The sequence below is a fragment of the Bison bison genome, unplaced genomic scaffold (genome assembly GCF_000754665.1).
Source record: "Bison bison bison isolate TAMUID 2011002044 unplaced genomic scaffold, Bison_UMD1.0 scf7180017864461, whole genome shotgun sequence".
NCBI classification, from domain to species: Eukaryota; Metazoa; Chordata; class Mammalia; order Artiodactyla; family Bovidae; genus Bison; species Bison bison.
In genome coordinates this window covers 19,164,063-19,187,641 of record NW_011495023.1, presented here as the reverse complement: position 1 = coordinate 19,187,641, position 23,579 = coordinate 19,164,063, and the positions used below count along the sequence as shown (strand labels likewise).

The following is a 23,579-nucleotide window of genomic DNA, read 5'->3' as shown; positions in this document are numbered from 1 at the left end:
TTTTCTCATCCACAGCTGATTGGACTAAGGGTAGGTACTTTTCTCAAACTGTGCCAATCAGATTTCTTTCTCTGAGATTTTTGAATTAAAAATGAAAATAATATGTGGCCTCCCTGGGTGACTGCAGAGTAAACCAGGCCCAAACAGTGGAGACAAATGTGGGAAAACAGAGACAACTCTCAGAGAAAGAATAAAATGAAACAGATACAGAAAGGAAGTGAGAACACAGATGAAAGAAAAGATGCTACAAATGCTGAAGCTCTTTTCCACCCAGCAACTTCTTAGGCTCTGCTGCTTTCTGGCCCATAAGATCTGTCACAATGCCTACGGTTCTCCTTTGGAGCCCAAGTTTATCTGAGTTGTGTTGTTTGTGATTTCTGGAATCTTAAATGGATCCTACATTCTCTCTATGGGACATTCTATCCATGGGACATTGGGCACATCACTGAGACTGTTGAACTAATGCTTCCCAATCTTTAAAACAGGCATGGTAATGTCAGGATCAGGGGATGACTATGAATATAGTGAGAGAAAGAATAAAGCACCTAGCCCAGCAGAAAACACTAAGTCATTGGCTGCAATTTTAAGAAGAGATTATCCTGTAATATATGTTATAAAAATATATATAATTATTCATATTAACTAATCATTAGTCTAAGAAAAGCACTGCAATCTCTTGTTATTAAGTCCAATAGTCTAATATTTGCTAACTTTTCATTTAATGGATGACTCCAAATTACCTGGTGAAATTTAAAATGAAAATGGACTTGCAAGCCACTGTTATCACTATTACTGTTTCCCTCCTTATAGCACTCGGTCTGTGCTTATGTCCACCAAAAAGTTATGTCAAGGATGCTCAGAGAAGCAGCATTTGTAATAGACCAACTCATTCTCACTCTGGGCTTCCCTTCTAGCTCAGCTGGTAAAGAATCAGCCTGCAATGTGGGAGACCTGGGTTTGATCCCTCGGTTGGGAAGAACCCCTAAAAGGCTACCCACTCCAGTATTCTGGTCTGGAGAATTCCATGGACTGTATAGTCCACAGGGTCACAAAAAGTCAGACATGACTGAGCAACTTTCACTATTCTGACTCTAATAGGTAGAGGATTCTTTAAAAAAAATGCTTCATGTTCAAATTATCCATTCACAAATTTTTTCGGAAGTTGGATAAATACTGTATAATTTGTGACCAAATGTTTGAAATTATATATAAAATAATACATATTCCCTAGAATAAATTAGAGACTGGTATCTAAAATGAACTAGAAAACCATATCTGGAATAAATTAGAAACTGGTGTCATTGTTAAAAAAGAAAATAGACTGAAGCTACTTGTGGAGTATAAAGCCTTAGAAAATAAAATAGAAAGAGCCCATCTGCACACAAATCTGTGTGTGAAAATCCTGAGGATTAGGAAAAGATTCAGCTGGATAAATAATAATAATTTGTTTCCTTGGAAAATACTGCAGTGGCTGAGCACCATTGTAGTGGATGCTCCACAGTGTAACTGAGTAGAAAAGTAACTGGTTGATGAAAAGCAGCTCTTCATGTATATGATTACTTGAGAGGTAGCTATAAATGTTAGCATTTAAACTTAACAAATTAAGATTACTAGTGGACTAAACGTGAACTAGTTCATCAAATTTCAGGGCATTTAAACAAAAGGGTGTCCTTTTCAACTATGAAGTCAGCAATGCTGGGGAAAATAAAAGGTTGTTTTATATGGAGAGTAGGAGATTTAAGGATTTTCTTGTTTAAATGGTGGTTTGGGATAAATATATGAAATACCTAAGAAGGACTTAGGAAAGTTATAGTGACCACATGTTCTGATCCCTAACCAGAAATTATAGCAAATTATAGAAAAAAGTTTTATAATCGCATAAAAATCACATCTAAGTCAACTTTGCAGAATGTGTTCAAGCTACAACAAATTGGAATAGCTGGTAAGGGCAGGAATACTGCAGTATTGTTTGGTTTCTTTTTCTAAGTTTGTCTGAGAGGATGTGCCTTATCCAAGGCTTCTCAAACTTGACTGTGATACGAATCATCTGGGAATCTTATTAAAATGCAGACTCCGATCCAGTAGGTCTGGAATGGGGTCTGAGATTGTGCCTTTCTAACAAGCACCCTGTGCCTGGGACCACACTTTGAATAACAAGCCCTTAGTCCTGGGGTGCCAGGAGAGGCTGAGAGCCAGGAAGGGCCCCCGGCCAGCTGCCTCCAGACCCCACAGTTTTGCCCATTAACAAATATTGAGTGTTTTTCTGATGACAGGAAAAAAAGGTTATTCTGTAGGATAATCATACAACATACACTTTGATATCCTTTCAAAGGCAATTAAGTTAAACTGGATTGGCCCAGACTGGCACACTGTCAGATCCTACATTCCTATTTTCAAGGCTGCAAACTTTGAAGATGGTATTGTAAAGCAGGTAACACATAAATTCAGTCTTGTCTCAGTTAAAGGAAATTTTATTTTTATAATATTAGCAGAAAGTTCTCCTTGTCAGAACTTCCCTGGTGGTCCAGTAGTTAAGAATCCACCTGCCAATGCAGGGGACATGGGTTCAATCCTTGGTCTGGGAAGTAGGATCCCACAGGCCAAAGGGCAACTGAACCCCTGTGCCACAACTACTAAAGCCCAAGCACCCTTGAGCCTGTGTTCTGCAACAAAACAAGCCACTGCAACAAGAAGCCTGCCCAATGTAGCTGGAGAGTAGCCCCCACTTGCCTCAGTTAGAGAAAGCCCGCACACAAGTGCCTGTGCACCACAATGAAAACCCGGTGCAGCCAAAAATAAATTACAAGTTAATAATAAAAAAGTCCCCCTTGTCTTGTCTTTGATGAGGAACAAATAAAGCATCTTAGACAGACTGTCTTCACACTGGCAGAGGTCCTGGAAAACAGAGTTCCACAACTGCCTGCCCTCCCTAATTTCACGCAGACAGGAGCCACATGATTCCTGTTCACCATGATATCACATCCCAGAGAATTCCAAGTGCACAACCAGCATTTTGTGGGTGCGAAGGATTCATCATTACCAGGGCTCTCTAGCTTTACCTTTGAGGAGGCTGAGTTCTGAGTGTCAGGGGATGACAAATGTCAGTGATGGTCTGGTGCCCTCAGTGGATCAGGGGTTCTCAAATTTCCATGTGTTTCCCCATCACCTTAGGAGCTTGGTTAGAATACAGTTTCCTGGTATTGTTTACAGAGTCTCTGTGTCATTCAGTTTAGGGTAAGGACCAGCAAATATGCGTTTTTCAACACGTTCCATATTGCTTTGAGGTGGGCAGACTGTGGACCATGCTCTGGGACAGGATGCTGTAATGGACCACAGTACCCTCAGGTGGCCCAGGAGTGGGGCTGCTCCTGATACTCAGAATATTGGTGAGGAGATAGGACAGTTTTGACTCACAAGATGTCATTTGACTTTAGGAATGGACACTCTCATTCATGATATGCTAAGAGGCCTGAGACTTTTACCCCAAGTTTCCAGGTTAAACTTAGATCTTGAATTTAATTTCTTTGATTAGGGATTTCTCATTTTATAGTGTCATAATTAGTAGTATTTATAATGCCTAGAAGTACATCCCTTGGTGGTAAGAGATGCTTTTAAAAGTAAAAACAATACAAAGATTGTGGAAGTTTGGAATATACCTCATGTAGACCTAAAAAGTTGCTGTAGATTAGCAAAAAAGTTTAAATTCAGCACAAAGCTTAATGGAACTGTATTTTAGTTCCAATTTTCTTAATTCTAAAAATGTCAAGTATATACATACACACAGAGCATAAAATGCCATTCATATTAACTAAATTAACCAATATTAACTAATATATTATTACTTTTGAAAAAGGAAGCTACCCTTATTAAGCTCAGTTGGTAAAGAATCTGCCTGCAATACAGGAGATTCCGGTTCAACTCACAAAGACCCACTGGAGAAGGGATAAGTTACTCACTCCAGTATTCTTGGGCTTGCCTTGTGCCTCAGCTGTTAAAGAATCCACCTGCAATGTGGGAGACCTGGGTTCAATCCCTGGGTTGGGAAGATCCCCTGGAGAAGGGAAAGACTCCAGTATTCTGGCCTGGAGAATTCCATGGACTGTATAGTCCATGGGGTTGCAAAGAGTCAGACATGACTGAGTGACTTTCACTTTCAAAGATTAGAAATGTAACATTTTAAATCATAAAATCATCTGGTTTTAAGTTTACATACTATAATTCTTTCTGGTAATAATGTTTAAGTGGAATACATTAAGAATATGCAAGAGCTTCAAGGACAGCATGAGAGGCTGGAAAATCATGAAAACGAAGGAGAAAATTATAGCATTTTGGACATAATTCAAGAAAGGATGTAAGGGTTAGGCTTAGGAGCAGGCACTCAACCACCACAAGCAAGCATGTTCTCTGCCAAGTCCCATTCCTGTTCTTGCCTCCCCAGCAGCTACTCTGCCCCATAAAGCAGATTCAGTCGTCCAGACACAGCCTTCAGCACCAGAATCTACACCCAGGTGTGCACTGGGGGGGCTTCAACTTCATCGTTCAAGGGGGGTGAAGAGAACAGACTCTGCAACCAGATTCCTTGGGTCCCTCTTTCTCACGACCTGGATGATCTGGGGCAAGTTACTTAACCTCTATGAGATTTTGTTTCTTTATCTAAAAAGGGAGAAAAATGACAATTCCCATCTCACTGGTTAGTGGAGAAGAATGAATGAAAGAATATATGTGAATGTGCTTTTAGAATAGAATCTGCACATACGAAGCTGAATAAATGAAAATGATATGACTTTCATTATTATCTAGTGCTTTTGCTTTATATGCAGCTATCCTCTCATCCTGTCCCACCTTTAGCTTTCAAGAGGCGGTGGGTTGTTTTGTAGGGGTGAGGGAGGCTGGTGGGGGGGTGAGGGGGGAGTGAGTGAGCAGACACAGGGTGGATTCCTTCCAGTGAAGCAGAGCTGGTGTGAAAGAAGACACGTATTCTGTTAGCTCAGACCCTCTGAGATACAGTCAGTTCTCCCCAAATGCTGCCTGAATGCTTGAAAGACCACTGATCACCTCAAGGGCAAAGGCATTGCCTAAAGCTCTCCAACGGAAACTTAGACTAAAAAAGAAAAGAGTCTTTCTCATATCAGATTTTTATATGCAGTGTACTTGTCAGAATACAAAGAATTAAGATTAGAATTCTTATTTTCTACTGGAGAGATTCTTATTTTAGAAACCTTCTATCAAATGAAAGCAAAATGCAAAATAAATATGAAGAGGATGTCTCCTATTAGGTTGCATAAACAACTATTAAAGGACAACATGGCTTCGGGCAGTAATTTTTGATTCTTTTTAAAACAGCCAAAGCTTTTATGAAGCAATCTCCTACACAAGTTTAATACACAAAGTGGAAAAAATAACTGCTCTGACTAACATGGGTGACTACACCCTGCCTGCCCTGCTTCCTGGGGCCTGACTACCGGGTGCTGATACTTACCCAGGGGAACTCTAAGGGTCATGAGACATGGTTTGAAATTCACTCATCTAGTGGAAACAGCACTCAACTAGCCATCACAATCATTAATGATGTTATGACCTCTATTGACTGCGCAGTTTCAGGAACTTCACTTACCTGGCTCTTTGTTTTCTCATCTGCAAAACATGTGTTTAAAATGGACAACTTGCCTCTGCCAGCTATCACTTTCCATGAATTTATTACATAAGAGAAAATATAAAAGGAAAATAAGAATTCTGCTTCATGCCAAGATAGGGTAATAGAGACTGGATTTGCTTTCCTGTCTCAAGTAATGGAAAAATATAAAAAACAATGGCCTTCAAGTCATTGGACATCAGATGCAAACAAAGCACAGTGATAGCTAAGAAAAGAGAAACAAAAATGGTGAGCCCTAAAGGGTCTCCCAGCCTACTGCCTAGAGAAAATTTACTGCCTGGACGGACTTTGCTGCCTGGAGAGAGTTTCCAGGTTGCAGCACAGGAAGAGAGAATGCACACAAAGCTCAGCCATCTTCCTAAGCTGAGAGTCAGAGAAGGGAGTCTGGGGGACTATGGTGACTCGAGTCTTCAGGGCAGGTTACTAGAGGGGAGAGGCAAGACCTCGCTCTGCATCAGTGCCCCTGGACCTCTGGGGCAGTACTGATCATCACCTGTGTGTTGGGAGACCATTCGAGAACAGGAAAAGGACCACCTGAAAGATGGAGCAATCTCTGAAGTTCACACACAGTCAGGAACAGTGCCTCAGAGTAGAAGACTTCGCAATTTACAGGGTGTCAGGTAGAATAACCAGAAGGATCTTCTGCCTGGGAAGTGGGGAAGAATGAGACCTACTCTATTCCTACCCAAACAGCATAAAAGCAAGAACTGAAAGGACCTATTTGTGTCAGAGTCGCATAACTGCACCCCAGAACAAAACTCAAGGATACTTATATAAATACAAGAAAAAGATATCCAATACTCAACACATTAAAAACTCATGCTCTGATGTCCAATGATTCATGATAAATAGAAAAGTCAATCGACTGACAGCAACCCAGAAATGATATTAGAACTGTAATTAGAACTCAGCTTTGTACATGCAAGAAACCAGAGAGAAGACTCACCATATTAAGTAGAGATATAAGACTCAAATGGAATTTTGAGAGGCGAGAATTATAGTATCTGAAATGTAAAACTCGCTGAGTGTAAATAAACACTAATTAACATTGCAAAAAAATTCTCCTTGAGGACAAAGAAATAGAAATTTCAGAAATTAAAACCCAAAGAAAAAGGACTAAAAAATCTAACACCATGGGAGGGAGCTGGAGGAAAACTTGAAGCAGGCACATATCAGTGGAAATGGAGTTTCCAAGGACAGTAGAAAGCGACGGAGAAAAGGAAAATATTTGAAGAATGGTGGTTCCAAAATTTCCAAATTTGATGAAATTAAGCCCACAGATCCAAGAAGCTCAACAAACCTCAAGCACAAGAAACATGAAAAAAAAAGGCACAAAGGCACATCATAATCAAGTTGCCCAAAATCAGTGAAAATAATACAATTTTAAAGTAGCCAAAGAAAAAAGACACTTGACATATAGGTGAAGCAACATAAAGACGACAGCAGATTCTTTTCAGAAATAAGGCGAGTGAGAATAAAATGGGGCAATGTGTTTAAAGTTCTGAAAGGAAAAAAAAAAAGTCAGTGTAAAATTCTACACCCAGCAAAAATATTTTTCAAAAACAAAGACAAAATAAAATCTTTTATAGACATAACAGAAGCTGAAAGAATTTAGCATCAAGAGAAGTGTACTCTAAGAAATGTTAAAAGTGCTTTGGGCAGAAAGAATAGGACACCAGATGAAAATCTGCACTACAGAACAGAAGAAGTAGAGTTTTTTCCTGTTGGTTTAAACATCTGTAAACAGTAACTACTTATAGCCCCAAATGAGGACAATGTATTGTGGATTTTATGGAGTCGCAAGAGTTGGACACGACTTAGCGACTAAACTACCACCACCAGGAGTCAAGTGCATGGCAACGACAGCACAAAAGTTGAGAGGACAGAAATGAGCTTATGTTGTCTGATTCTTAGACTATCTGTTTCTATGTATGGCGTAACTTGAAGTCCACTACTATGCTGAATTAAATATGTATACTTAAATATGTATACTTTATATATATTAAATATATATACTGAATGTAAATATGTATACTAAAATACAAGAATCATAACCAGTAAGGTGACAGAAGAGATTAAACGGAATAATAAAAAACTTAATAAACCAAAGGGGAGACAGAAGAAGCAAAGAAAGAACAGATGGGAAAAAGAGAAAACAAGCAAGATGATATATTTAAAGCCAGTCATATCAAAAGTACATTAAATGTAAATAGTATAGGATCTCCCTCTTATATTCCCCACAAAGGCAGAGGCTGTGATTTGAATAAAAAAGCAAGTGCCAACTACATGCTGCCTATAAATAACCACTTTAAACAAAGACATACAAACAGATAAATGGATAGAAAAAGCCATAGAATTTAGCATGCTACTAGTAACCAAAGAAAAAATATCAAGGTTTCTATTAATAGTAGAAAATGTAGACTCCAAAACAAAAAATATGACCAGAGATAAAAATCATGTCATAGTGATAAAGCATCATTGATAGGATATACTATTTCTAAATATTTATGCAACTAATAAGAGAGCGTCAAAATATGAAGGAAACAAAAACTCATAGAACTGCAGGTAGAAATTGGCAAATTCACAATAACTGAATACTTGAACAACAATATTAACCAACTTGACTTTATTAAACTTTATAGGACACTTTACCCCAACTACACCAGAATACTCATTTCTTTCCAGTGGACATAGAATATTAACAAGTCAAACCATGTTCTGGGACATAGAACAAGTCTGAAATGTTTTAAAAATATTTAAATCATAAATGTGTGTTCTTTGACTACAAGGGAATTAAATTTTATAATTTAATAACAGAAAGAATCATATATAAAGGATCATTTATAATTTAATAACAGAAGGATCTCAGGAAGACCACTGGAAAAATCCCCAAGTATTTAGAAACTAAACATCACATCTTTAAATAATCCACAGGCCAAAGAGGAAATCAAAAGGGGAATTATAAAGTATTTCTAATTTAACTTATGAAATGAAATAATAAAAATGAAAATATAACTTATCAAAACTTCTGAGATGCAGTATTAGAGGAAAATTTGGACAACTAAGCACATTTATTAGAAAACAATAAAGGTATCAAACCAATTACCCTGGTTTCCACTTTAAGAAACTAGACAAGAAAAAAATGAGACCCCAAAGTAATCAGAAGATAGGTAATAGAAAAGATCATAAAGGAAATCAATGAAATAAAAAGCAATAGAGAAAAATCAATGAAACAAAACTGGTTGTTTGAAAAGATCAATAAAATTAAGAGACTTCTACCCAGATTGATCAGGATAAAAAAAAGAAGACAGAAATTACCAATATCAGGAATGAAAGTTGTGCTATAACTACAGATTCTATATATATTAAAAGAATAAGGAAATACTTTAAATAACTCTAGGCCAAAGCATTTGACAATTTAGATGAAATGAAATAATTCATTGAAAGATACAAGATATCAGAGCTCACTCGAGAAGAAATAACATGAACAGTCCTATATTGATTAAAGAAATTGGATCCTACCAAACATTTAGAGAAGAAATAATACCAGTGCTATAAAACTCTTCAGGAAAATTGAGTAGGAAGAAATACCTCCCAACTCATTCACTGAAGTCAGCATTATCCTGATAGCAACACAGAGGAAAGACATTATAAGCAAAAATAACACTATAAAAACAAATATAAATGCAAAGCTATAAGCAGCATGTCAGCAAGTTAAGTTCAACAGTGTATGAAAAGGATAATACATCATGACAGAGTGGGTTTACCTCAAGAATGCTGGGTTGGTTTAACATTTGAAAATGAATGCAATTCTCCATAATAACAAACTAAAAAAAATCGTAAGATGATATCAATAGATATACAAAAAGCACTTGACAAAACGAGCATTTATTTCTGATAAAAAAAATCCTCATTAAAGCAGTAATAGAAGAGAACTTCCCTAACCTGATAAAGACTACCTCTGAAAGACCTACTGCTACCATTAAACTTAATGGTAAAAGAGTGAATGCATTACCTTAAGACTAAGACATCTGCTCTTACTGCTTCTTTCCACCATTATGCAGAGTTTTCTGGCCAACACAATCAGGAAAAAAAGAAATAAAAACATCCAGATTGGAAAGAAGAAAGTCTTTATTTGAGATGACAAGACTGTATGTGAAAAGTTGGCAAGCCACAATCTGTTTTTGTATGGCTTACAGAATATAGAGCAGCTTTTCCATTTTTGTATGGTAAATAATAACAACAATGGCAACAATAAAAGAAAGATGAATCTGCAATATAGACTATATGCCACCCATAAAGCCTAAAATATTTAATATCTGACTTTTTTTAGTATCTGACTTTTTATAGAAAAAGTTTGCCTACTCCTGGTCTAGGTAGAAAATATGACAGATCTCCAAAAACCTACTAGAATAAATAAATAAGTTAGTTTCGCAAGATTGCAGGATATAAGATTAATATACAGAATCAATCACATTTCTATATAATAGCAATTAACAACAGAAATTGAAATTCAAAAGTACTGTTTACTGTGGCATCAAAAAAGCTTGATTACATAGGGATGATGTGAGAAACCCATATGATGAACACTACATAATGTAGCTGAGAGATTTTAAGTAAGATCTAATTTAATGGAAACATAGTTCTTTTTAATGGGTCATAAGATTCAATATTGTTAAGATATCAATTTCCCCCTAAGATCTACAGATTTAATGTCATTCCAATTAAAAATGTCCAGAAGCATTTACTGTAGAAAGTTATGAACTGATTTTGAAGTTTGTATGGAAATGTAAAAGAACTAGAATAGCCAAAACAACTTCAAGACAATAAAGTAGGAAGACTTATCCTATGTAACTTTAAAGCTTTTTACAAAGCTGTGGTAATGAAGATAGTGTGGTACTGGCAGAAATACAGATGAATACAACAAGGGAACAAAACAGATATGTATTCACTGAGTTCTTTCCCCATAATTGCAAAAGAAATCAGTGGAGAAAGGGAAATCTTTTCAACAAATGATGTCCTTATGCCTTTCCCTAAATTAACTTCAATTCACACCTAGCATCGTAAACTAAAATTTCCTCATAATGGGTCATAGACTTAGATGTAAAACCAAAAGTTGTAAAACTTCCAGAAGAAAACATGGAAAATCCTTGTGGCCAATGTGTTAGGCAAAGGTTTCTTAGATGTAACACCAAAAGCATGATTCACTTTTTAAGATCAATTGGATTTCATCACATTTAATAATGTCTACTCTTTAAAAGACACTGTTAAGAGACTAAAAAGACTAGCTACAAACTGGGAGAAAATATTTGCAAATTATACCTATGGTAAAGAACTTGTATCCAGAATATATACAGAACTCTTGAGATTCAATAATAAGGAAACAAACAGTGAAATTTTTAAATGGTCAAAAAATGTGAACATTTTCTCAAAGGACTTATGAAGCTAGCATATAAACACATTAAAAGATATTCTATATTACTAGTAATTAGGAAAATTGAAATTGAAGCCATGAGATACCATTATACATCTATCAAAACGTCTCAAATAAAAAAGATTGGACATACCAAGTGTTGGTAGGGATGCTCCCAAACATTGCTGGTGTGAATGTAAAACAGCTTGAACACTTTGGAAAACAGATTTGGCAATTTCTTCCAAAGTTAAACATGTACCATATGATCCAGCCACTCACTCATAGGTATTTACCCAAGAAGACTGAAAGCACACGTCCATACGAGACTTGGACATGAATATCTACAGAAGCTTCATTTGTAATAACCTAAAATGGGAAAGAACTCAAAAGTCCATCAACAAGTGGAAGGACAGACAAATTGTGGTATGTCCATACAATGGAATATTACTCAGCAATAAGACTGAACTAGTGATACATGCGGGAACAGAGACGAAGACAAAAACAACTCAGCTGAACTGAAACAAGTCAAACAAAAAATCGAGCACATACAGTATGACTCTATTTATGTTAACATCTAGAAAATGCTAACATATAAAAACTAATCTATATTGATAGAAGGCAGATCAGTGGTTGCCCCAAGACAGAGCAGAGCAGGAAAGAAGGTTTGCCAAGGTTAGCAGAAAACTTTGGGACATCATTATCTTGATATTTTAATAGTTTCATGTGTGTGTGGGGGTGTGTCTGTGTCTGCGTGCGTGTGTGTGTGTGTGTGTGTATGCATAGTTCAGTTCAGTTCAGTCGCTCAGTCGTGTCCGACTCTTTGTGACCCCATGAATCACAGCACGCCAGGCATACATCTAAATGTCAAAATTGACCAAATAATATACTTTAATTATATACATGTGTATGTTAATTACACATAGAGTTAATAAAGCTATTACATTTGTAAGTTAAAAATAAAAATAAAATGAGGAAAACACGACACATAAATAATATTAAAGTTAAATATGATAAACTAAAACCTAACTTATTGGAACCCTACTCAAATAGAAGCACTCTTCCCTCACTCTGCCACTGCTGGGACTATTCCAGGTTACATTTCTGCAGCCTCTTCAATTTCCTGCCTTTCAGAAAGACATTGGTAGTTTTTATCTGCCTGGTATAGACATCTGCATAAACAAACCCACTGTCACTATGGAGAAGGTAGTTTCATGCCTCTTAAAGGTACTCATCAACTTCCTATTTGATCACTTTTCTGTCTTAGGAAAGGGCTTGTCTTGCTCAGTTTTTCTGCAACTTCTTCCCCTCTTTCAATCATTTTCTTATGTCACAGTCTTGTTATGATCAGCAAATGACTTTGATTTATCTCCTGGATGTCTTATATTTTCAATATAGTTGCCAATAGCTCTGCTTCCGTGTTCACAAGGTTTTGTGATGACACAGACCATGGGCTGATACTTGGAGAAGGAAGTCTGCATGAAACCATAAAAGGATAAGAACTGGATTATTCCTGTCCCATTGTATCCATCAGAGCAGGGTATTTACTAGTTCCTATAGAAGAGATTTTAACATGGAGAGGCTCTACTGCAAGGATTATTTTTTAACAACTCTTTATTTTATATTGGAGTATAGCCAGTTAACAATGTTATGATAGTTTCAGGTGGATAGCATACAAGGATTATTTTTCATCATAACTGAATTAGGAAATCTTTGTTGACTGCTTAGCGTGTTTAAACACAAACCCTTTGGTAACCTGTTCTTTCTTTGGCTCCCAGAACTCCTGGTTAACCTGCTGACTTCCTAAGTTCACTGTGATGGCTCTTCTTCATGGTTTACAGGCTCCATGACTGAAAATGTAGACATTTCCCAGGCTTCTCTAAACTCTCTGCCAAAAACATCTTATCCACCCTCCATCATGACTTAATACCTCTCCAATGACACTTCCTGAATCTGCCTGCTCTTCTGTTCTTAGGCCAATGCTGTGGAATAAGAAAACCACTAACCACCTATGGAGAACTTGAAACATGGCCAGTCCAAATTGAGATGTATCATAAGTGTAAAAACATTCACCAGATTTGGAGATTTAGTACCAAAAAAATGATAATGTAAAACATTAGCATTTTATTTCAATGATTATATGTTGAAATAATATCTTGAGTATACTGGGTTAAATAAAATATATTACTAAAATTAATTTTGCTTGTTTCTTTACCTTCTCTTAAACTGGGGTTACTAGAAAATGTAAAATGGCATATGTAGCTCACATTACATTTCTACTCGATAACATTGCTCTAGACCTAAAACTCAAGCTGACCGTTTGAATGGAACACATTAGAAACTGAACTCAATCTATTCCAGACCCTCAAGCCTGCTCCTTTGCTGTTACTACAGAATAAACACCAGTTGGCATGAGACAGATACACTGCATAATGGCAGCTGCTACTGTTGAGGAAATTGTACAGGGAAACAGCTAACTCTAGAATAAACTACTTCTGAACAGGGTGACAGGATGACTCTGGTAATTGTCAAGGAACCTGTCCACATGGCTCACAAGCAGCTGCTACAGGAGTGTTTGCAGGTCTAGGAAATAAAACCACACAGCTGTCCCTCAGGGACTGGTTCTAAGACTCCCGTGGATACCTAAATCCATGGATGTTCAAGTGCCTTATATAAAATGATGTAGTATTTACATATAACCTACACACATTGTCCTATGTACTTTTTAAAACTTTTTATTGCGGTATAAGTCAATGGTTAATATTATGTTAGTTTCAGATGTACAACACAATGATTCACAATTTGAAAAGATTATATACTCCTTTATAGTTATTACAAAATATTGGCTATATTCCCTGTGCTGTACAATATATGTGTGGATGCTAAGTCACTTCAGTCGTGTACAACTCTTTGTGACCCTATGGACTGCAGCCCACCAGGCTTCTCTGTCCATGGGGTTCTCCAGGCAAGAATACTGGCGTGGGTTGCCATGCCCTCCTCCAGGGGATCTTCCTGACCTAGGAATGGAACCTGTGTCTCCTGCAACTATTGCATTACAGATGCATTCTTTACCACTGAGCCACCAGGGAAGACCAAAATGTATCCTTGTAGTTTGTTTATTTTATACATAGTAGTTTGTATTAATGGGCTTCCCTGCTGGCTCAGGTTGTAAAGAATCTCCCTGCAGTGCGGGAGACCTGGGTTGGATCCGTGGGTTGGGAAGATTCCCTGGAGGAGGGCATGGCACAGCACTCCAGTATTCTTGCCTGGAGAATCCCCATGAACAGAGGAGCCTGGACGGCTGCAGTCCATGGGGTCGCAAAGAGTTAGAGACGATGGCGACTAAACACAGTTTGCATTAATACTTTTTAAACCCTCACCCCTATTTCTCCCCATCCTACTTCCTTCTCCCCTCTGCTAATCGCTAGTTTGTTTTCTGTGAGTCTGTTTCTTTTTTCTTATATTCACTAATTTGTTGTCTTTTTCAGATTCCATATATAGTGATAACATACAGTATTTGCTTTTCTCTGTCTGACTTATTTCACTTAACATAACGGCCTCCAAATCCAACCATGTTGTTGAAATGACAAATTTTAATTCTTTTTTATGGCCGAGTAATATTCTATTGTGTATATATACATACATTCTATTGTGTGTGTGTGTGTGTATATATATATCCACATATTGTGCATATATATACACACCACATCCTGTTTATTCATTTGTTGATGGATACTTAGGTTGCTTCCTTATCTTGGCAATTATAAATAATGCTGATATGAACATTGGGGTTCATGTATCTTTTCAAATTAGTGTTTTGATTTTCTTTAGATATACACACAGAAGTAGAATTGCTGGACCATATGGTATTTCTATGTTTACATTTTGAAAAATCTCCATAGTGTTCTCCATAATGGCGGCACCAATCCACATTTCCACCAACAGTACACAAAGGTTCCCTTTTCTCCACATTCTTGCCAGATTTGATATTTGTGGTCTTTTGATGACAGCCATTCTGATGGTATGAGGTGTTATCTCTCTGCGGTTTTGATTTGCATTTCTCTGATGATTAATGATGCTGAGCATCTTTTAATGTGCCTGCTGGCCATCTGTATGTCTTTAAATCTCTAGATTACTTACAATATGAAATACAATGACCCTGATGCCAGGAAAGATTTAGGGCAGGAGGAGAAGGGAGCAACAGAGGATGAGATGCTTGGAAGGCATCATCACCTCAATGGACATGAGTTTGAGCAACAGGAAGATAGTGACAGACAGGGAAGCTGGGAGTGCTGCAGTCCATGGGTTGCAAAGAGTCAGACATGACTGAGCGACTGAACAACAACAAATACAATGTAAATGCAATGTAAATAGTTGTGAATACAATGTAAACGATATGTAAATATTTGCCAGTACATGTGGCAAATTTCAGTTTTGCATTTTGGAACCTTCTGGAATATTTTTTTCTGAATATTTTCGATCTATGGTTGGTTGAATCTATGGTTGTGGAGTAGAACCCACCAATAAGAAGGGCTGACTGTCAGCATTTGACTAGAAAGGTGCTGTAGCATTTAGGAACAAAAACAGTCAGGGATTTGCCAAATTAGTGGATAAAGTTTATGTACATTTGAAGTCAGAAATGTTAGCATGTTAGCAGTTATACAATGAGACACATTGACTGCAGGTACTGTAACACCCTGATATGCCTATGAGAGCCAGACCATAAAGAAGGCTAAGCACCAAAGAACTGATGTTTTGAACTGTGGTGCTGGATAAGACTCTTGAGAGTCCCTTGGACAGTGAGGAGGTTAAACAGTCAATCTTACAGGAAATCAACCCTGAATATTCATTGGAAGGACAGATGCTGAAGCTCCGATACTTTGGCCACCTGATGTGAACAGCCGACTCATCGGAAAATACCCTGATGCTGGGTAAGATTGAAGGCAGAAGGAGAAGAGGGTCACAGAGGATGAGATGGTTGGATGGCATCACCAATGCAATGGACATGAACTTGGGCAAACTCCAGGAGATGGTAAGAGACTGCATGCTGCAATCCATGTGGTTGCGGAGTCAGAAAGGACTTGGTGACTGAATAACAACAAGTGCCTATATTTTCTTGCATTGTCTTGGTTGATGGAAACTTCCTCTTCACTTAACCCAAAACCTGGAGTTAATTTTGACTCAACACTTTCCTTTATTCCTCACATCCAAGAAACTATCAAACCCCACTGGGTTCTACCAACACCCAGTACACTATCATCCACAATTTTAACTCTTTAAAACCAAAGAAGGAGGACACAGGTCCTCAGGCTTCCCCCACGGCCACATGAGGGAGAGCCCACCATAAAGACAGTCTCTGTGTCAGGACAGAGCAGCCTACAATAAGCTTATAAGAATCATATTTTTACACTCATCCTCTATTAGAAATGGCAGGTAGTTGGGAATGCAGGTGAGCAAGGCAGAGAGAACCTCAAGACACCCTTAGCTGACCTGGGAAGGGGTCTCAAGGGCAACAAACCCAACTTTCTTTGTTGTTCTCTATCCTGTCCCTCACTCTAATCATTTTTGTTACTTTATTTTGTGATTTACATAAAGCTATGTGGGTGGGTGAACACGGTTTCAACACTTTTCGTAGCACAGCACAATTCGTAAATGAGTTTAGATTACCTATGGACTTGTGTTAGAAGAAATAGAGACTTGCATTTATAGCTGGTATAAATGGAAATTGAAGTGTAACAGGTAAACATTATTAAATTTGAATTCTGAGTAGTCTATAAATTCTCTTCTTAAAGGAACTGGCAATTGTCTAAGCATGGTATATGTCTGACACTTTACCAGCTACTTAACTTTTATAGCTTTTAATTTTTTTAAAAGTCTTTAGGCTATGCATATTAGACTGTACTTATTCAATAATAGAATGTATAATTTTAAGTTAGAAAATCTTTTTTGAAGTGTGAACATGATCACATAGAAGTGATGGCATTTTTACCATTCTTTAGCAACTTGAAATTAACATTCCAGTATATCTTTTATAATTAACTTTAAAAAATTGGTGCTTAGTTTAAAAGGTGCTTTTTATGCCAGTTTTTTTTTTTTTTTTTTTTGCTTGAAGAAATCAATATGGCCTAACTTGTGTGCTGTAAAAATGGATTTATAATGGAAAAGCTGACACACTTGGGTTTAATCGGGTTTAAATTCAGAAAAATTAACATCATATTCTTCAACTCTAATAGGTTTAAAGGATAAATTAAAAGAATCACCTCAAAAAATTACCAACTGGCATTTTAAGAATCTTATTCCTCTGAAGATGTTTTGTAAGTTAAGAGTTAGTTGCTCAGTTGTGTCCGATTCTTTGCAACCCCATGGACTATAGCTTACCAGGCTTATCTTCATATTCAGCACATATAAGTTTGAAAGATACATTAACTGAAGATTTTATTAGCTTTTGTTTAAAAGATCAAGCTGACTTTGGACATATATTTCAAAATGTAAATGCCTCTGGCTGTCATAGGCTCCAAGCTGAGACACTGGACAGTAAAATTACATTGTACAAGGAAACAAGCTGTAGAAAAGGACTGTTAACTTGAAACCAATTTTTCCTAATACTTGTAAGCTATTCATGTACTCCTAAGTATTTTTATATACATTGTCATAAAAATACTTCACTCAGAAGCTCTAGGTAGTTCCCAACATACAGATACATCAAAGCCTATGCACAGAAACTTTCCTACTGGATATTAAAGGCAAAGAAAATTTGACGCACAGTTTTTTTCTTTAAAAAAATGTCTTTGAATTGGCTCTTTGCTTATGGGTAAGACTGGCAAGACTATCTAGTTGCTGTTTGTCAGCTCCTTTCCTGTGTAGTTGGTGCCTCTATTTACTATATAGGTGCTAAGTAAATAAAACATTAAACAGAATTATGAATATCACTGATTGTTCATACACTATATATTTTGTTTGAAAAGTATTCCTTGCTCAGTTGTGTCCAACTCTTTCAGACTCCATGGACTGTAGCCTACCAGGCTCCTCTGTCCATGGAATTTTCCAGGCAAGAATACTGGAGTGGGTAGCCATTCCCTTCTCCAGGGGATCTTCTGACTCAGGAATTGAACTGGGGTCTCCTACACTGCAGGCAGATTCTTTACCATCTGAGCCACCAGAATCCCTCCCTAAAAACATATGTTTTGTTTAATCCAATTCGAATTATGGAACAACTACTTAGTTAACTGAGTATATATTATATTCTTTGATTTAGAAGGAATTTATTTTCACACAACTTTTCTGCAGGACAAACCATGATAATGGTAACACATAACCCACCCATAGTCGTGATGCAACAAGTGGGTAGTTTTGTGTGTTCAAACACCCCTTCTAGTAAAACCTTCACATTACTTAAGTTTCTTTCCAGCATACACTGACTTAACTTGGACTATCGCACAAAGTTGATCAACAGTACCTTCACGGCTCCATTCTCGTGCATGGTAACGCAGTTGTCGGCATCTTCTGAGAGCTGGTACAAGGCTTGGGCTGTTGCTCTGTGCACGTTGGTGTCATTTGATTTCAGGTACCGCACTAAGGGAGCCACCGCCTTGTGCTCGCCGAAGGCCACTCTGTTTCTGCCCCACATACAGCAACGTGAAATCGTTTCTGCTAGGTGACGCCTCAGTTTGTCGTTATTCTGCACAAGGAAAATGAACTGTGGTATGTGCATCATAATGACCCTGTGATGTTTATGCTCTAGATGAGGGGTCCCCAAAACTGAACAACAGCAAACGTCTAGGCTCTGATGCCTGATGATCTGAGGTGAAGCCGATAATAGAAATAAAGTGTACAATAAACGCCAATGTGCTTAAAAGTCAAAGTGTTACTTGCTCAGTCCTGCCTCACTCTTTGCAACCCAGTGGACTGTAGCGCTCCAGTGTCCATGGAATTTTCCAGACAAGAATACTGGAGTGGGTAGCCATTCCCTTCTCCAGGAGATCTTCCCAATCCAGGGATTAAACCTGGGTCTCTTGCATTGCAGGCAAGTTCATTACCATGTGAGCTACCAGGGAAGCCCTTGAATCATCCTGAAAGCGTCCCCAACCCCCACTCCTGGTCCATGGAAAAACTGTCTTCCACAAAACCAGTCCCTGGTGCCAAAAAGGTTGGGAACCAGTCTTAGATGTTAACTACCCACTGGCTACATAGTTGGTGTCTAGATGGAAACTAGTATTTTGGTGGGTCACCAATGGATCAACGTTCTTTTTATGAACTGAATAGAATACATGCAGGCAAAGGTGATCAGGTATCAGGCATTAGTTATTTGCTCAAGGCTCAATTTCCTTCTGAGTAAGTCCACTCACAACACAGACCTACAGATCAGCAAGTAGTCAAATAATAAAAAATAATTAAGGAATATTGGACATTCTTAAGGGACCCTATCAGATAACTTGGATAAGCAGATTCATCCTACTTCTTCACCCTAGGAATACTTACACATCAGTAAGATATCTTGGTTCCTAAGAGGGAGAAGACAATGCAGTAAACAAGGTCAGGTGCTGAGTCCCCCATTTTCCTTTCTGATTGTGTGTGTTAGTCGTTCAGTTGTGTCTGAGTCTGAGCGACCCCATGGACTGTAGCTCACCATGCTTCTCTGTCCATGGGATTCTCCAGGCAAGAATACTGGAGTCGACTGCCATTCCCTTCTCCAGAGGATCTTCTTGACCCAGGGATTGAACCCTGGTCTCCTGCATTGCAGGCAGATTCTTTACCCTTTGAGCTACAAGGAAATCCTTCTGTATTGTTTATGTAGACTATATCCTTCTTTTTGGATGTTATTACCTCATACATGTATAATACAACTGAATAATGCCCTAATTTTCTGTTTGTTAATTACACTGTTCTCTCGATTAAGGACTTGAGAGTCCTTAACTGGAACTGGCAGATATTCTTAGGAATTCAGTATTAGACTGGCCCAAAAGTCTTCTAGATCAAACAGGCTTCCAATCACTGAATTTCTGCTTTATGACTTTTCTGCCAAGCAGCAGACCAAGCCATGCTCAAATATCTATGGTCATGGTGAAGTCATTATCTCTGAAGGCTGCTTGTTCTATCTAGTACAGCTCTGGATAAAGAATACAGTGATTGCCAAAATCTTCTAGCTCAAGAGTGCCATCGACACAGGCTTGCTAAGCTTAGAAAGGAGCATTTAAGTTCTCAAGTTGGCATGAATAATCATGTTAAAGATCATAATAATGATGATGGTGATACGATAGTTAACACTTCTATAGTAACGTTTATATTTGCCACCACTTTACTTGCCAGTGATAAGTGAAAAATAGCCTCTATTTTTACAAAGCTTCTGCATATTAACACTTTACAGTTTGAAATATACTTTCACGGTTATTTGTCTCAGAGAAATTAAATGAAATGAATTTACTAAATCTCATACCTCATAAGTGATGGATATTAAACTTGAATCCAGGTCTCTGGATTTTGAGCTCATTGTTTTTGCTACTACTATGACAATATGCATTTTGAAATAAAAAGATACATTACTTACTGTATTTGCTAGCTTGGACAGTAAAGGAACAACTCCATGATCTGTGATAACAGCTAAATTTTCTTGATCTTTTGCTATATTGGTAATAACAGCACATACACTGGCCAACACTTCTTTATTATCTGATTTCAGTAAATTGACAACAAGTTCCAAACCACCAACGAAGGAACGAACCATTTCTCCAGCATCCTAGATAACAATAAAAATAAAGATGATATCAAAAATAAACCCATATTTAGCATTTTTTAAAAAAGCACAAAGTAATGATAAGGCTGTGAGTTGTACCTTTGGTATGAAAAAATTCAGTTTATTCATATGTTATGTAATTTTTATGTATGTATGTTTGTACATGTAACACATGCTTCCCTGGTGACTCAATGGTAAAGAATCCACCTGCCAATGCAGGAGATGCAGTTTCAATACCTGGGTTGGGAAGATCCCCTGGAGAAGAAAATGACAACCCATTTCAGTATTCTTGCCTGGGAAATCCCACCGACAGAGGAGTCTGGTGGGTTACAGTCTATGGGGTCACAAAGGATCATACACGACTGAGCGACTAAACAATACACAGCACATACACAGACACAGCTCAGTTTCAACAAATGCAGACTGAAGCACTATTACATGAGTCAATGTGATAACTACTGGGGATACAGAAGTTAACAAAACCCAACTGAGTCTTAATTAACAAAACACAATTGAGCAAGGCGAAGACAATGGGAAGAAGAGACAGGAATGTACAGCTGAAGGGAAGAGTTCATTTCCTTCAGGACCAGGTCAAAACAACATTCACGTATTCTCCCAATCTCCTGTCTTACTTCCCAGTCTGTTATTGTTGCTGTTAGTCACTGAGTCGTGTCTGACTCTTTTACAATCTCATGGACTGTAGCCCGCCAGGCTCCTCTGACCATGGGATTTCCCAGGCAAGAATACTGGGGTGGGTTGTCACTTCCTTCTCCAAGAGATATTCCCAACCCAGGAATTGAACCTGTGTCTCTTGCATTGCAGGCAGATTCTTTACCACTGAGCCACCTGGGAAGCTCTACTTCCCATTAGACTCTTCTGCATAAACAATGCTCCGGACTCTAGGATTATTGCTGTTCCCTAAAGTACCAAGTTATTTTCTTTACCTGGAGTTTAGCCCTACCCAACTACACACTCCTGCTCCGTTCTGAAAATCTGACGTCTTTTAATAGCAGCTTAAATAACAGCTCCTCCATGAAGTTCCCCACCCATCCAACCGGCCTTCCCTTCTCAGTGTGGTCACTCCCTCCCCTCCACATTCTTGTAGTTTTCTCCAAAAATCCATTTCCTCACCCTCTTCTGTTTGCCAAGTCCTGGTTTTGCTTGGTTGTCTAATTCTCAGACAAGTATCAGGAGAGACTGCCTCTGACCTGGAGCTTCCACCTGTCCTGGAAGTCTCCTGCCCCTTGCCAACACTTTGCTTAGGGGCAGCATACATATGGCCCAATTATGGCACATGAGCTCTGGATGATAAATCAGAAGTCTTCTGGAAGGGTTTTCCTATTTATAACAACACTGAGAATGGTAAAACAGGAGGAGGACAAGAGCCTGGTTCTTGTAGACACTGCTGAGATGCTGAATCAAGTAATGCTTAAGTCTGATCTGGCTATTTAGAACCAAAGGAATCTATAGCCATTTTTTCCATCATATTGTAATGATTTTCTTATGGGTCCTTTCCCCATTAATACATGAGTTCTTCAAGAACAGTCACCAAGTGAGTCAGAAAGAGAAAATCAAATATTGTATCTTAACATATATGTGGAATCTAGAAAGATGCTATAGATGATTGTATTTGCAAAGCAGAAATAAAGATACAGAGAGCATATGGATACCAATGGGGAAGGGGACGTGGGATGGACTGGGAGATTGGGACTGACAAATAGACACTTTGATATTATGTACAAAATAGGTAACTAATGAGAACCTACTGTATAGCACAGGGAACTGGACTCAGTGCTCTGCGGTGACCTAAATGGGAAGGAAACCCAAAAGGGAGGGGATATATGTATCCGCATAGCTGATTCTCTTTGCTGTACAATAGAAATAAAAATCAAATAATAAACTGTAATAAGAATTAAATAAAATTTTATTTTATTAAATTAAGTATTCAATAAAAATTTTTTTAAAAAGAGAGACACCTGGTCTTTGACTCTCACTTGGGCTATCTCACTCTGTCACTCAGAGGACTTTTAATAAATGTTTGTTGAAAAAATAAAAGGAATAAGAAGACTATAACTTTTAAGATACTTCACCACAGTCACAAACAGTAAAAAGAAGAGTGTGCTAGCTTGGTAAGACAGAGTATAAATGAACTGGCCTCCAGTCTAGTGACTTCCTGGTTCTCTGACAGCAGTTATCATGGAGCCTGGGAGCCGCAGCACTGGGGCAGCCCCAGGACAAATAGCAAAAGTGGCCACACCTGCCTCTGATCTGGGACCTCCCTGAGGTGTGTGGTGCGAGATCCAGCGCACAGGTGTCAGCAAGGTCATGGTGCGGCTCACAAGGGTCTCATAACAGTTTATGTTGATAATCTGTGCTACACTCGAGGCTATAGGCCCCTCCAGAGTTCGTTTTGAAGGTGAGCTTTTTTTTCATTTTTAGGTTCAAAGGTTTTAGACACATGACTTCTTGCCTCACATAGTTTCTATGGAAAGGGAGACAGTATACTTGAGGATGGAAAAAGTAATTCCTCTGCCAAAACTGTCTTTCACTAATGCTGAGCGACTGGGCAAATTCACTACATTTTCCACCTTCTCACATATCTTAAAAACTAGTCTTTGCCAGTTTTGCCGCTGGTACAATATTGGCTATAGACAATTCAACTTTTTAATGGAAAAATCTTTAATAATGATGATGATAGTGATGATGATAATAATAGTAGTACAATAACAAGAGCCTTTTTTTTTTTTTTTTTGCAATTTACAGAAGACTTCCGCATACTTTATCTC

General features: G+C 38.0%; 1 protein-coding gene across 5 annotated transcripts in view; it reads right to left on the bottom strand.

Moving 5' to 3' along the window:
- Positions 1 to 23,579, bottom strand: part of ARMC4 (armadillo repeat containing 4) — a 173,597-nt gene that overhangs the window by 38,831 nt on the left and 111,187 nt on the right. For all 5 annotated transcript variants that reach the window (XM_010860039.1, XM_010860037.1, XM_010860040.1 and 2 more), the window contains 2 exons: positions 20,608 to 20,796; positions 18,520 to 18,741 (listed from right to left, as the gene is read on the bottom strand). In XM_010860039.1, coding sequence (XP_010858341.1) covers positions 18,520 to 18,741; positions 20,608 to 20,796 — 411 coding nt within the window. The remainder of the gene's footprint in view (positions 1 to 18,519; positions 18,742 to 20,607; positions 20,797 to 23,579) is intronic.